Source organism: Mytilus galloprovincialis, chromosome 7 (assembly GCF_965363235.1).
Source record: "Mytilus galloprovincialis chromosome 7, xbMytGall1.hap1.1, whole genome shotgun sequence".
Classification (NCBI taxonomy): Eukaryota; Metazoa; Mollusca; class Bivalvia; order Mytilida; family Mytilidae; genus Mytilus; species Mytilus galloprovincialis.
The window spans coordinates 80258813-80274195 of record NC_134844.1 but is presented as its reverse complement, the minus strand read 5'-3'; the positions used below and the strand labels follow the sequence as shown (position 1 = coordinate 80274195).

General features: G+C 33.3%; 1 protein-coding gene across 2 annotated transcripts; it reads left to right on the top strand.

The window, feature by feature from the left end:
- The first annotated feature begins 505 nt into the window (after window positions 1-505).
- On the top strand, window positions 506-13482 carry LOC143083764 (CD151 antigen-like). 2 transcript variants are annotated; one of them, XM_076260075.1, is made up of 8 exons: window positions 506-599; window positions 912-1003; window positions 2100-2291; window positions 3052-3126; window positions 10015-10119; window positions 11702-11845; window positions 12154-12237; window positions 13326-13482. In XM_076260075.1, the coding sequence occupies exons 2-8, from the start codon at window positions 953-955 to the stop codon at window positions 13386-13388; spliced, it is 714 nt and encodes a 237-aa protein (XP_076116190.1). In that variant the 5' UTR covers window positions 506-599; window positions 912-952; the 3' UTR covers window positions 13389-13482. The 2 variants fall into 2 exon arrangements, with proteins under 2 accessions (XP_076116190.1, XP_076116191.1); XM_076260076.1 differs by lacking the exon at window positions 912-1003 and having other exon boundaries at window positions 513-599.
- Window positions 13483-15383: the final 1901 nt, after the last annotated feature.

Genomic DNA, 15383 nt, shown 5'->3' with positions numbered 1-15383 from the left:
CCAATCGTTTTTCTGAGACAAGTGCCTGTGCAATCGTGAACTGTTTTTAACCATGAAATTTCAAGTTTTTACAATTTTATGTTTCAGACTGACCTCATCCGCCCATATAAATATTTTCCTGTTTATACCTTCCTGTAGTTGGACTCTGCGTGATGAATAATTATTGAAATATACGTACGGAGATATATCATTTACAAACAATGCTATCAAAATTTGAAATGACGGGGTTTCTATGTGAAATCTTTTCGTCACAACTTTTGCAAGGATAAATCGATGATAAAAAAAAATATCAAACTTTGAAGGAATATGGAACTCAAAGATAAATATAAATAAGGGAAAATGAACACAAAACATAAAAAATAGAGAAAATCAGCCTCAAAACTTTAAAAATTATACAAAAATTGAGATCCTGACCTCGTCCAAAATTTTTATGCTTTTTTGTCTGTTCTTTGATCATTCCGTAAAAACAAATAAACGTTATCGATTTTTTTACTTTTTTCTTTCTATTGCATCCGGTCTGCAAAAAAAAAAACGTCGTCTGCATTTTGGAGTTTGACATATGATTAATATCTTAGTCATTTAAAAGTCTTCCTTCCTTGGTAATTCATAAATATCAAAGTCTAAAATTTCTTACTGCTTTAAGTTGCATATCATGATACTGTTTTATGACTAACAACTTACAGCGATGTTGTATAACGTCACGGCAGTGCGCCCAAAGTGCACCGAGTACCCAAACATAATACCCCATTTTCATGTTCAAATGCTTCTTCAACCACACAACTCATTGTTGCTTGCTTGGGTATTATGAGGCATTTCGTTATAACTTACCTACACGAAAGGCATAACTGTTAATATTTATGTTAATTGTCTCAAAATCATTTCAAAGTTGTAAAAGTGTATGTAAATTTTAGCTTTATAGATTTAGTGCATTGCTGAAAGACTCAGAGGAAGCATGTATAAATGTATTCGAAACACAGTTTTGGTATTCAACATTTTATTTCTGGTAAGTATACGGTGTGATTTATCATTTCCAAACATGAACTGCTCCACCATAGTTTAACCTAGTCCAAATAATTATGACGTCTGGCAAGGCAAGGCTATTTTAATTTTTTTTTCTAGGACGCCGTCCCAGAAAAAATAAAATAAAAAAGCCTTACCAGACGTCATAATTATTTGGACTAAGTTTACTGACCCCGGCACATTATGTATCATTGTGTGCCTGTGCCAAGACATGAGCTTGTAATTCAATCGATGACAAAACATTCTGAACTGTAAATCCAAATCTCAATTTTTTGCTCAAAACAACACATAATGTGCCTTTTCAAATCTATTAAAGAGTATATTTATACAAGTCCTGAACTAAAAGAGTTAAATCGTTGTTATTGAACTTGACATCTTTAATGTCATGAACAAATATATTTTTAATTTGAAAACCATTGATTGAACGGTTAACAAGTTATTACACAGAAACTATATATAAATGTACCATTATCCAATCTATCGAAGAACATAACTCCGGAATGGCAAATTTGAAATTCGTCACTTGACCTTTATTTGTAACCATTAACAACATTTAGAATTTGAAAAGCAATGGGTAACGGTTCAGTGGTGGATCCAGAACTTTTCATAAGAGGGGCCGCTGACTGACCTAAAGGGGAGGAGATGACCCTCTCCTGTCATGCTTCAGTGATACCCTATATAATAAAGCTTATTTTCCCAACAAAAAGGGGGCCGGGCCCCAAAGAAACCCCCTCTGGATCCGCCTATAATTCATTTCAGCTTGAACTGCACGACTACAGGAACAGATAACCAAACAACTATACGTTATACTTTATAAATATGTCATCTTAAATCCACTACTCCTGTCATATTTTACGGAAAGCAACCGAATTATATACTTTCCAAAAATGTTTAGATTCTAGGGAAAACATATGTTTTGGAAAATGTATTTACACTAAACCAACCTATTTTTGTTATAGGCCTTAAATATTAGATTAATGTTATTTTTAAGTTGAAAAAATATACTAACATGTCAACAAGTTTTTCGTGAGAAGGCTATATATTTCTTCGTCGTAAATGTTATTTTATGTTTATTTCAGCTCTGTGGACTAGGAGTTTTAGGTATAGGAGTATGGATCCGTATAGATATGGTTCAATTTGATGAATTACTTGGAAAGTCTATGGTTCCAATAGCTGCTTATATACTTATTGCTGCAGGAGGTGTTGTATTGCTGATTTCGTTGGTGGGATGTTTAGGAGCATTGAAAGAGAATCGAGTTCTGCTTGGTCTGGTCTGTATATAAATATTCAGAAATTACTGCATGTAATGTGGTGTTATAACATTTGGGAAACACACGAGACTTTCCAAGTTGAGTAAATATTGTTTCTTTAATGTCATTTTTCAGTAGCAAAAACTATTCTATTTGAATATTTGTTGTATTTTTTGAAAGGTAATTAGCAATGAATATTACTGTAATAGAGTCAAAGATTTAAAATTCCTCTTATGCATTTTATGAAGTTGTCTTTTTTAATTTGGGTCTCCTGTACAGAACGCACATTATTTAGGTCAAAAGGTCACGTTGTAAAATTCGGCACCAAAGTACATTTCTAATTTAATCTAATTCTCGGTCTTGAATATTTTCAAAGGTCACAGGTCCTTTCAAATGAAACGCATACGTCAGATCGTAAGGTCGCCTGTTGACCCCACAATGTCGTATGTTGGACCATACTGGAGCTACTTATCTCATGTAGACTTGCATATCGTTTATTTAGTCTGCCAATGTAATACTCTATTCAGTCTCTAGTATTGTGCGAGACTGTCAACCTCTCCCACGTGATATTCTATTTGGAAAAAAACATGCTTGTCCTAGAAATGAAGACAAAAGTAGATATTTCCAGTATGCAATTTAAAAACCAAATAGCTTTAAAAAAGGCGCTATTTCGTAAAGGATTAAAATGCAAACATAGGAAAAAATATTAAAAGAAAAATTCTGTGACGCTTAAATGTTTCCGTAATATACAACTGATGATTTGTTATTTATTTTATTTCAGTATTTTACATTTATGTTGTTTATATTCATGATGGAGGCGGCTGCTGCTGTTCTTGGTTCACTGTTCTATGATCAGGTAATAATACCTAAACTAGTTAAAAAGTTATCATTTACAAATTCAATGAAGGACTGCTACAGACAGTAGCGAATGAAACCGCATGTACTTGTTTGGCTGAATAACAAAGTTTTTCTTGTCCCTTTAATGTATAGCAGTCGGAAACCAGGTTGAAATAGAACAAAAGAATCGAAGCTCTTTGTTAGAGAAGGCGATAAATGTGTACTGTAATGTTTACTATAGTGACAAAAAATTTAAAAGTTAATATAAACAAACAAAATTACAATTTTCTTCTCAATTACGAAGTATTTTATTTTAAAAACGCCATTTGCATAAGTTTTCTATTTATCTAGTACATAGTTAAGTAGAACAATTAGATAGCAAGTCGACGACATGGGTATCTTTCAAGTTGGATGAAAAAAATGCATAACCTCCGATTTTTAAAAAAAAAATTACCACGGACGGAAAACATATCAGTTCAGTAATTTTCGTGTCTGCCCTTCCATTATGTGACTCAAGAAAAAATTCCAAAAAATGAGTAACAATAGTATCGAAAGAGGAAACTCGAGTTCACCTTTTTATGTTAGGGCGCGTTTGAGTTGAATATTTTGTCTTGATATCGTACAAATCAAGAATATTTCATACATCGTCTCGCTTCAGATTCTATTATTTTTATATATCAAAGCTACAGGTTGACTTTATAACATAAAAAAATCACAGTACTAAAAGATGCAATATATGGGTCAAGTGAAATACCTATCTAATGAATCACAAAAACAGAGTAGGTGGATTCGAATAGCTATTTTTTTTTACTCTATGTACTTGACGACAGTCTTTCAAGTTGGATGATGAAAATGCACATCTTCGAAAAATTATATTTTTTTGTGTGTGATAACTAGGGTTTATAGTCTTCAACCACTAAAAAAATCTAGTCTCCCCTTCCACGAAATATTTAAGTAGAATTTTTTTAAATGTTTATTTATTTTCGAAATTCCACCTGACAACCGATCAGACAATAGTTTTAAGTTGAATCAATGCAGACAAGATCATTAACTGATGCTCATTAGCTAGTTGATACATTTGTCTTTTAAAATCAGGGCCGTAACTAGCCTCTTTTAATATTGAGGCAAAATTTTTGGCGAGGTGTCTGGGGGCCGCCGCTCAAGGCCCCCAGAAGCTCTGAGAAATTAACGCAAAATCGTGCATTCTGAGCGTTTCCCGGACTCTTTCTTATATTGAAACGCAATTCATTTTTAGCTATTTCTTTCGACAATATTCTTGTCTCAAAGCAGAAACATAGATTCATTGTAATTTAAGACTTTTAGGTTTTACGGGGACAACATTAAAAGTAGACCGATATGTAGGATAAAGCAAAAACCGAAATTCTCATAATCATTATGTCTGACTGTTCTTGTCTTGTATTGTGCTTAATTCAGACAGACTTTGGTTATTTTTTTATGACTAGATTTAAATAAAGTGACAATGCAGTATTATACTTTAAGTACTAGTACTCGTCTGCTAAAGTCGACACTAAGGACCATCTTGACCTTGTCTTACGGTATTAATGATTCTTTTATTGTTGAAGACCTTCCATCAACTATCAAGATGAAGAATAGGGAAAAAGAACTTTGGCCATTGATCATTTGTATTTTTCTATGCATTGACTTTGTGTGAGATAAGGTCCTGTGCACGTTTACTCCATATTCTTTTATTTTCTGTTTAAGAGTCTGAACACGACTTCATGCAAGTTTAATCCTTCAATGTAAAAGGTCATATGGCAATATATTGATGTTTTTTTAAAGATGATTTGATACCGGGAAATTGGTAGTCTTACTTTAATTTAAACCATGTCAGCTATCTAGGCTTATCTACAAAAAAGAGCCAGTTTTGTATTCTTTAATATCAAATTCAATTCTCCATGCAGAAACGACAATTTTTTTTCTATGTTCAGTAGCATCGTATATTTTTAGAAATATTATTCTTAAAATAGTTTCTCGTGCAATGTCTGGACATCGGTGTACTTGCAACATTGCAAAACCACACTTTACAAATGAAAATCAACACTCTGCAGGCTATAGTTATAAAGTAGGACAATAAATGAACAAAAGACAAACCCGGAACACAGAAGTACAAACAATAGACCATCAACTCTGAAAACTAAAAGTAAAATAGAAACATGGATCACAAAAAACATGCAGGGACGATATCAGAGTGAAGAGAACTTGCTTCTTGCAAGACACTTTCCGTGAAAACAATTCAAGTTGATATGAAGACAATCTTGTTTCAGTTTTTTTTTTTTTTTTTTTTTTTTTGAAATTTCCAACATGAGGCATTTGCCTCATTGCCTCCATGTAGTTACGGCCCTGAAAATACAACTGACATATACGGATCGTAATGGTGCAATGTGGATAAATTTATCGGTTTCAAAGAGCAAAATTGGTAGCGCGTCATCCCTACAATGGCTTCCATTTCTACGATTGTGAAAATTAACTGGCGTAATTGGGAGATAATTTTGACGAAGTAGACTCCTGACTGATAGTAGATAAACAACTAACCGTATTAGTTAGACAAATTAGCGGCTAGTTTCTCCTGAAATAACGGCTGTTAACCTCCTGTTTACTTCTTTACTGGATTTCCCTTTAAAACGCATATAGGGAGTTCATAACGTGGTTGCAGCTATGATACAATCGCAGGACCTAACACATACTTTAAGTACAAATGTCTTTCTCTAATGTCATTAATTTCATAAAACAAGTTTCTGTGTGCACTTTATTCACTGGATGTTTCATAGCTGGTTAAGTACAATTTCTTTTGAGAAAATTAGTAAAATTTCAACTTCGCACTTGCATCTTATATAGAAACTTTTTTATTCAATTTTGAGTCCTTAATTACAGATATATACCTTATACCTAGCTCATTCGAAAGCTTTTTAACAGAGGAATAAAAAGTATAAAGTCAATATGTTCCGCAACGTATTTTACTAAATTTACTTATCAAAGTAATACTTGTATATAATTTGATATACATAGACTTATATTTATTTATATGTACATATATTTTATATACTAGTATGTGTTAAACTGTTAACCAATTATCAGTCACACTTGCATTGTGTTTTATAAAAAAAAACTTGAGCTGCTTGAAAATATTTACTTAAGAAATTTCACATCACAAAGTTTTATCGAATGCTGCTTGATATCCGATTTTCTCAAATGTCATGTCGAATGTTTATGCCATTCGGGCCCTTAATTGGTATAAAATATTCTTCTTCTATAGTTAGACGTTATATCTTAGCCGAAATTAGAAAAAAAAGTTAAATGTTTCAAAAAAGTATCTTCAATGTTTTCATATATTTTTTTTGTATTTTTTTGTTTTTGTTTAATTTTTAATGGACGGGAGTTTGCTTGTTTCTATCTAAATTGTATTATGATTATACTATTATATAAAAAGAAATATTTGTTTTAATTAAACACTATTAATTTTGTCACAGAATGTTTTCCCCTGTACCTTTAGACGTTGTCCGTACATTCTTCAACAAGCATGCGCACCCTCTATAGTCAAGTTACAATCGTGCAGCAACAGAGAGCATTTCGGGATCGCGCAAAGTTCTGTTGCAAGATTAAGGACGTGAAACACTGAAGCATAAAAATGGGAGCAATTTGTGGGAAGAAATGTATTTCAGGCAGGAAGCAACAAAGAAAAGAGATTGCTTTGATAATGTTTGTTCAGAGACTTAGCAACTTATTTCATAAGAACAGAGTTGTACCTTTTAGTGAGCCAGGATCACGTTCTGAATCAAGTGTTATAAGTAATACGACAGTTACATCACAAAATAATAAGAATAAGAACAGACGTCTTTCCTCAGAAGAAAGAAAGTGTCAAACGGCAATGAACAAGCCCTGTATAGATCTAAATCCAACACCGCTTCTTGAGGTAGCACTCCACAGTTAGAAAATAAAATTAAAAATGAGCCACAAAATGTTTTATCATCTCCTATTCCTGGATTTCTAATACATTAACCTTACTGTTTGTGTTGTACATGTGCATATGTATGTAATCAGTATATTCCATAGATTTGATTTTCAAAAGTTAAAAGAGTGAAAATTAATTCCTTTTATGTGTATCCATGGCAACATTCTGCATTTATTTACCATAAAATATTGCAAAAAGGGGGGTGGACATGTCATATATCCCCCCAAAATTTGAATCAAACTAGAATTTCAATGCCTTTGAGTGATACCTTTTTAGAAACTGTTTTCATAAATCTTTCTAATGATCAAATAAAAAATGGGGGTCTTTCGCCTCATTTTTTCGTAAAATCCAATCACAAAGTTCGTGCGATAAAAAGTTGGAAAAAACATTACAATAATTGCCGGACCAATGTATGGTAGGGACATGCAAATACGGACTGTCATACAGAAAACAGCCTATATTACATACATTACATAATCTTGATGTTCATATAAACCCAATACAAAGGCTATTTTAATACTCAGCTATCCAAAAATGAATTTTAATGCACACTAGCTCTCATATTTGAAAAATCCAGGGGCCAAAATGCGAAACTACACACCTAACTGTGGAGTGCTACCTGATAATGTTGAGTTCAACAACGATGACTTACCTTCCACCAGAGATAACCCGAATCGTTTACGCAATTTTCGGAGAAAAAAGGAGAAACAAAAGAGGCCAACGAAAAGGAGACAATCAGCGCTATAAATACATGTTGTGCAAAATAAAAAAAAAGACGTTGATGAAATATTGTCTGGTACAATTAATACACAGGACAGAAGACTGAGAACTAAAGCAACAAAGGGTGCAAGAACAAGACAAAGTATAACCATAATGTTGGCAGCCAACTCAAACATGGATGTTATTTTACCGGGAGAAGTTACCGGTATACCATCCTCAATCACATCTAATGTCTCAAGACCACAGTTGACAGCTCCTGAGATACCTACTAAAGAATATGTTTATTTGGACAGTTGGATGGAACTTCAGATCAAGAAATATAATTTGAAAAAAATAAAATGTTATGCTTTAATACCTTGTTTGTCTATAGATATAAGAAGATGTGGTATGAGTTCGAATGAGACAACTCCCGATCTAAGTCATAATTTGTTATTAAAGGTAAACCATTTTAGGTCAAAGTACAGTCTTCAATACGGAGCCTTGGTTTATACCGAACAGCAAGCTATAAAGGGCCCAAACAACGGCTAGTGTAAAACAATTTAAACGGGAAAACCAACTATATTAAAAACCGACCAACAAACGACAATCACTGAACATCAGGTTCCTAACTTAGGACAGGTGCAAACAAATGCAGCGGGTTTAAACGTTTGAAAAGATAGGTACCATCCTTCATCCTTACCGTGAACAATTGTGTAACATCACAACATAGAAAGACACACTATAAAATATCAATTAAAATGGCTTCACTCAATTTAAAGACATAGGAAAACAAACAAGTTATACACTAAACGAATACATTTGATCCGTGACATAATGCAAATACAAAATCATTAACATAATATATATAAGGGGTGATAAAATAAACAATTTCAGAAACTCAATCATATCCTTGAACATAATGCCGCCATGTACATGATATAACGATGAAAACCTTGAACAGAATGCCGCCAAATAAAATAATTTACACAGGCAAAAGAAAATAGTTTTGTAGAGTAAAGAACTTATCAAAGCTGGTATAATTAAATTACAAATAGAGAGACGAGGTATAACTTTAAAAAAAAAAGTAAACATTAAATGACAAAAAAAATCCAGTTCAAATTGTATCAACAGATCAAATTATGGCGAGATTAATTACAATGTAAAACATATTATGCTAGGAAATACAAGTGCATACGCCTTCTTTACTGACAATATATTTTATGTTGATAGTCAAAAATATAATCTTTACTTCAACTCTCACATATACTGAACATGATGATAGAAAATGAGGTCAAGGTCAGATAAACCGAACTGAAAATACATGTGAACCTTGCATTCATTCCAAACACTTAATATTGCATTTGCACATAGTATCTGTAAAATATAAACTGAACCAGGAAAATTTATTATTGGTCAATGAACCATCCCAGACAGACATGTACACCTTACAATCATTACATGCTTTAAACATAGTTGACCGATTGCATATAATATCTAAGAAAAAAAAGTAATCATACAAACTTGATTGAACCATGAAAATGAGGTCAGGGTCAGATGATAATTGCCAGACAGCCATATACACCGTGCAATCATTCCACACATCAAACATAGTAAACCTATTGCTTATACCTTTACTATCAGACAAACAGACAAAGAAAAATCTTAACACTGAGCAATGAACTGTAAGAAAATAGGTTACGGTCAAATAAAAAAGATAGACTGATATATACAGCGTAAAATATTTTTAACTTAAACCACTCAACCATGAAAATGAGGTCAAGGTCACATGCCATCTTACAATCTTTCCATATACCAAATCTAAAACACCTTTTGCTGATAGTATCTGAGATATGGATTTGACCTTAAAACTTAACCTTGTTCACTGATCCATAATACGGGGTCGAAGTCAAGTTATCCTATAACTCATAATAAGAGAGAAATTAAGAATACTTAAACACATTTGAACTTTTTTTCCAGTAGTCAATGAACCATGAAAAATGAGGTCAAGGACATTGGTCATATGACAGATGGAAACTTCATAACACAAGGCATCTTTATACAAAGTATGAAGGATCGAGGTCTTCTTCCTTCAAAAATGTTAAGCCGGGAGCACTATCTATATGTCGAGCTTTCTGAGACAGAAGTCGCAAGCACGACAAGAATCACAAACTATTTAATGCTTTGTAACAAGAGAAAGAAACATTATAGACTAAAATGCTTCGACCTTTTCATTTTTAGGCAAAACCTTTTATGTCGACATACGTGGAATCAGCCATGATGACAAAGTATGGAGATCCTCATTATGAACTGGTAACCAAGTCTGTGGATAAACTTCAGCAACAGGTAACAGTTGTATTTTCTGTTGTTTAACTCGGACATCTGTGGTGGTCACATGATTTTGCAGTTTTAATAGAAGTAGTGAATTAGCACAGCATGGTAATAAAAATAGTAAAAGTAGAATGTGTCTGGGAACACGAATACCCCCGCTCAAGCTTTGTAATTTTGCAAGTTAAAAACTCCAAAATGGTAAATGACCCACAACCCAAATCTGAACGTCTGTATGTAGTGGTTCTTAGCATTATCTATAAACTTCATGAAATTTAGATGGATAAACGTTAATGATAGTTAGACTGCAAAAACGATAAGATTTTCAATTTTCCAAGGGGCATAACTCTAGAGTAGTAAGTGACTCATTGCCCAATTCGAACACGGTCTGCTTGTTTTGATTCTTAATTGGTACTGTGTATGAGGTTCATAAAACTTGCATGGTGCAAACTTAAGTTAAGGTGGAAAAAAATGGGACGGATGCCGCCCCTGTTGTCTTCGCCGGAGGATGCCAGTGCATTTTACCAAAAGTGATTGTTGAGTGAGTATAAAAATATGATCACATGGATTTTTTAAATTCGGCGGAAAACCCCATGATAAAGATGAGCGTTCATTTGACTGTGCTGGATGTATAATAACACAGAGTGGATTTCTTTCTAACCAAGATTTTGTAAACATATGCTGTTTTTTTACAGTTTGTTAAAGTATACAAAAATAGAACCAAATGCATCGTTTAATCAGTGTTTACGGACTCTATTTGAACTGTCAAACATGCATCCATATATTGTTTGTAATGCTTAACAAGCGAGAAAATAGCTTCTGTAGAAGATGTTTCAGAAATACAGGACATCGCTCATCCATTCATATATAATATTATTGTCAGTTAATCGTCTTGTTCAGATGAATGTATGAAAAGTGCACGTGATAAAAACGTTTTAATGAAAAAGCAGCAATAAAAGAAAGGAGGGCAATTCCGAAATTTCCTTCGAGTGATTTGTGACATTATTGTGAGATATGACAATCGGGATTATACCTCTTTTTCTTTCGTCGGAATCAATATTTTTAGCGAAACAATATTGGTAGATGGTTGATTCAATGTTAAAGTTAGAAAGAAATGCAGAGTTTGTACAAACGGCAAACTGTCAAAGCATTTTCAGCGAATGTATAGTTTGTCAAAGTTCATGCAAACTTTGCAAACGTGTTTAAGAAACACATGATCTCAAAGTGTTGTCGCTGAACCGTTTGTATTGTTTTTGTTAGTAAGAAATGCACTCTACGTCACGTCTATTCAAAATGGCGGCGTCAAACCAGATGCACCGTGAAGGAAGGGTGCCAAACTTTGAACTCTTGGCTTACTACAACTCATATAGGGTTCGAAAGTGTAAGAAAATTACGAGGGTGTAAAAAAATCTACTCATCGTTCAATCTCGAATATTTCTGAATATTCAACATACAACATTTATCAAATGTCAATCATAATTTCCAGACTTTCATCCGTTCGAACTTGCTTATTATATAAATTGATAATCTGTATTACAAAACGGGATTTGACAAGTATAAAAACTTGTTGTTTGGTAACTTTTGTTTTTGGTCTTTTCAGTTCAAATGTTGTGGCTTTGAGGAACCACAAGACTGGGATAATGCCACAGCTTTCACGAGTGCCACTGTTCCCGTATCATGTTGTAGAAACCAGAACCAGCCTTCCTGCAACACTGCGTACAACAGTACTAATATCTATGATGAAGTATGTCCATTTTTTAGGGCATATGGGGACCTCTAGTTGTATATTTTGGTGAACTTTCTTTTTAGGTTGCTTTCTCCTGGCATTGTATAACAATAACATCTTATGTATGTGTTAATCTAAGTACTGTGACTGAAACAAATAATGATTCGAATTGGTTACATATTCTTTTAAGTTGGTTACAAATTATCTTTGTCATTTCTTTTTGCAATAGTCACAAGATCGTGCTAATTCATATTTTTTCAAATTCGTTGACTTTTCAAAAAATAATTTCTAAGTCTCTATGTAACAATCTTAGTTTCTGTTTGTAGGGTTGTGTAGACGCACTGTCAAACTGGATGACTGGTAACCTTATTTATTTACTTTGTGTGGCAATAGCCGTTGCCTTATTTCAGGTAAGTTCTTTGAATATGATCATTGGGTTATTTATTTTTTTAGAAAACAAATATCAACGTGATATTTTGACAAATATTATTTTTATCAGTCAAGTACATTTTATGTGGAATACCTTACAGACAAATGGTAACAAAACGTGATTCAAACTTTGAGTATTTCGAGGGTTGGGAAAAAATGGTCCACCTGACAAACTTGTGAATTCCAGTCTTATTTTGCACAATTTTTAAGTGATTAAAAAGAAGATAGGACGATGTTCCAATCCGACATCGGAAGCGACATATTATATGATATAATTTCCATCTACCTGCATATCATTTGGAAAGGAATCCGTGCTAATGATGTGTCACTGTTTTAAAAATTCGCCTTAATAAAAGATATTCGTTGTGTTAAATGGGTGAGCCAGGAAATTCTGCACTTTTAGCGTAGACGTCAGTATATCAAAGGAAACTCACGAACACTAAATGGGCGAACATACAAATGATAGTACACGATACACAACATAGAAAACTAAAGACTAAGCAACATGAGACTAAGCAACACGAACCCAACCTACAGCTGGGGATGATCTCAGGTGCTTCAACAAAGTCATCAAATTTTGAAAAATTTAAAGAACATCGAAAAACGAAGTTAAAACATATTGCTAACTTCTTTTCTTTCTTCCTAAGAAGTTTTCGTATGAAGTCCGCCTCGTAAGAATAAAGGAACAAGTCGGCAAGAAGAGGAGCACAATCGGTTCCTACGGGAATGCTGACAGTTTGTTGAAAAACACGTCCATCAAACGTAACACATATGTTGTCAATCAAGAAATCTAGCATCTAGATAATTTCATATTCAGAGAATTATTTGTTTGAATCAGAGTGATCTTTTTAAAAGTAGGATGTATCCCTCCCTAAGACAAGATACTTGTTTCCACGTTGGTCATTCTTTTTTATGAAACAAAGCAATACCAACTCTTTAAATTTGTCTTTTAGTTTGTAATGAGCAATAACGTAGCTATTTTGCTGTTACTTTACCCTTTAAAGAGCCATCTGTATTTCCTCAGTGTTACTTATACATGATGATTAAATAAACATTTTTTTTCTTTCAGATACTAGGAATGGTGTTTTCTCTTTGTCTGATAAAACAAGCTGGCGACGACAACTATGTTTAGATAATTTTAAAGATATATCTGTTATAATTAGCATATTTTTCATATTATGTTTGTATTGATTTACTTGTTATGACATTAAAATTAATTGTCTACATATTTTATTTGAATAATATGCGTTGTAGTAGGTACCATTCTTTAAGATTTTTAATAAGTTGCACAATTGCGTACATTTTCAAAATAAGGAGATGTGGTATGCTTGCCAATGAGACAAGTTCAAAAGAAGTGGATGTAAATAATTCAAAGTACCATCAACAATGAGAAACATTCTGTACGTGTAGTCGGCTATTATCGGCCTCGACATGAACAATAAGAAACAATTAAATGGAAAAACTAGCTGCGCCGAGTGAGTGCCTAATTTATAACATAACAAATTACGGAAATATGACATACATGAACCAACGAAAACCAAAGAATTGCAGGCTCCTGACTCGGGCTAGGTAGGTTCATATAGAATGTGGCGAGGTTAAACACGTTGGTTAGATTGGTGGATTTTTAATTTCTTATGTACAGTGTTAAATATTTCAGTTGGTATTTAGGGAAATAAATGAATTGTAAGGTTCTGGTCTGAGAATTTTTAAGGCTGTTGTTCAGTGGTTGTCGTTTGTTGATGTGTTTCATAAGTGTTTCTCGTTTCAAGTTTTTCTTATACATGTATAGAGTAGACCCTTCGTATTCCTGTTTGAATTGTTTTACACATGTCATTTTGGGCCCTTTATAACTTGCTGTTCGTTGTGGGCCAACTTAAAGGATCCCGGCATTATGAAATCCATACTTTGCCATATAATTGTTGACTTTTTACACATTGTGACTTGGATGGAGAGTTGACGCATTAGCACACATACCACCGTTTCTTATTTCTCTTTACTGTGAAAATAAAAGTTATGGAAAAGTCGACCAAATGGTGTGCCGTGTTTGTTACAATGTACGCCTATGTACTAAAAATGGACAAAGCATTCATTTGTGAAAATAGATGTGGAGTATTATATCAACTTAGGCCAGAACAAGATCGAAATGAAACGAAAGTGATTTGTCTTAGGTATTAAGATACTATCAAGTTTTACAGGAGATACACGCCTTTCATGTACCTCATAACCTTTCTTTTTAGGTTTTGAATCAGATCTAGATCTAGATTGCTCTATACAGCTTAAGTTCTTTGTTTCATATATGTACCGATCTTAATTAAAGTCTTTATGTGTATGTCTATGCACAGGTTTGTACGATAGGTCAAGTACATGAACACAAGTATACCTCATTCACAGTAGTGTCCAATGCATACAATATCTAACAGCAGAATCATTTATATCTATACAAGTGCCTAATACTTAATCTGGTTCGGATCATTTTAATCTGTCCTCGCCTTATTCGTATAAACAATTCATTAACAACATTTTAAAAGATAACGTGCAACAACTTTAATAGGCCACAGCAAATTAATGTATTCTGCCGTGTTCAGAATTTTATGAATATTTATTTTTGTTTCTAAGACCTTGGAGCCTCGCAATCGAAAGGTAACATCACTCCCTTCGTCACATTTTAGAAGAATTGTTATAAATAACATTTGTACAGTACACTTTCAGTATGTCTTATGAGGGTTCATAGCCAACATGTGACAGATGTCCTTGCCAAACAAACGAACTAAGCGACCCAAGCCCATAGAGGCAGTTCAAAATTATACCTAAAACTAACTAAATACATGGTCATCTAAAGTTAATTAATATCAAATCATACAGAAAAAAATTTTTTATCGTCGATATTTAAAAATCCAAATGTTTTAACTGCACAACCGGAACGGCATTGGTTTCGTTTTTGCAAGACCGCACAACAGAAGCATGTGTGATATAGCAATTTCATTGACAGTAGAGCTTACGGTGACAAACGTAAATTATTGAAGACAATATATAATTAATATACAAAATTTCCATTAATGTGATATAAAGAAACCATTGGCAAACATCTAAAAAATTGAAAGCTTTATGGTAGTTTTTTTTTTGTTTG

Excerpts from the sequence above, each read along its gene's own strand:
- LOC143083764 (XM_076260075.1), top strand. The coding sequence starts at position 953 with ATGTATAAATGTATTCGAAACACAGTTTTGGTATTCAACATTTTATTT. Across the intron at positions 10,120-11,701 it reads TGGATAAACTTCAGCAACAG|TTCAAATGTTGTGGCTTTGA; the intron begins GTAACAGTTGTA and ends TGGTCTTTTCAG. Across the intron at positions 11,846-12,153 it reads GTACTAATATCTATGATGAA|GGTTGTGTAGACGCACTGTC; the intron begins GTATGTCCATTT and ends TTCTGTTTGTAG.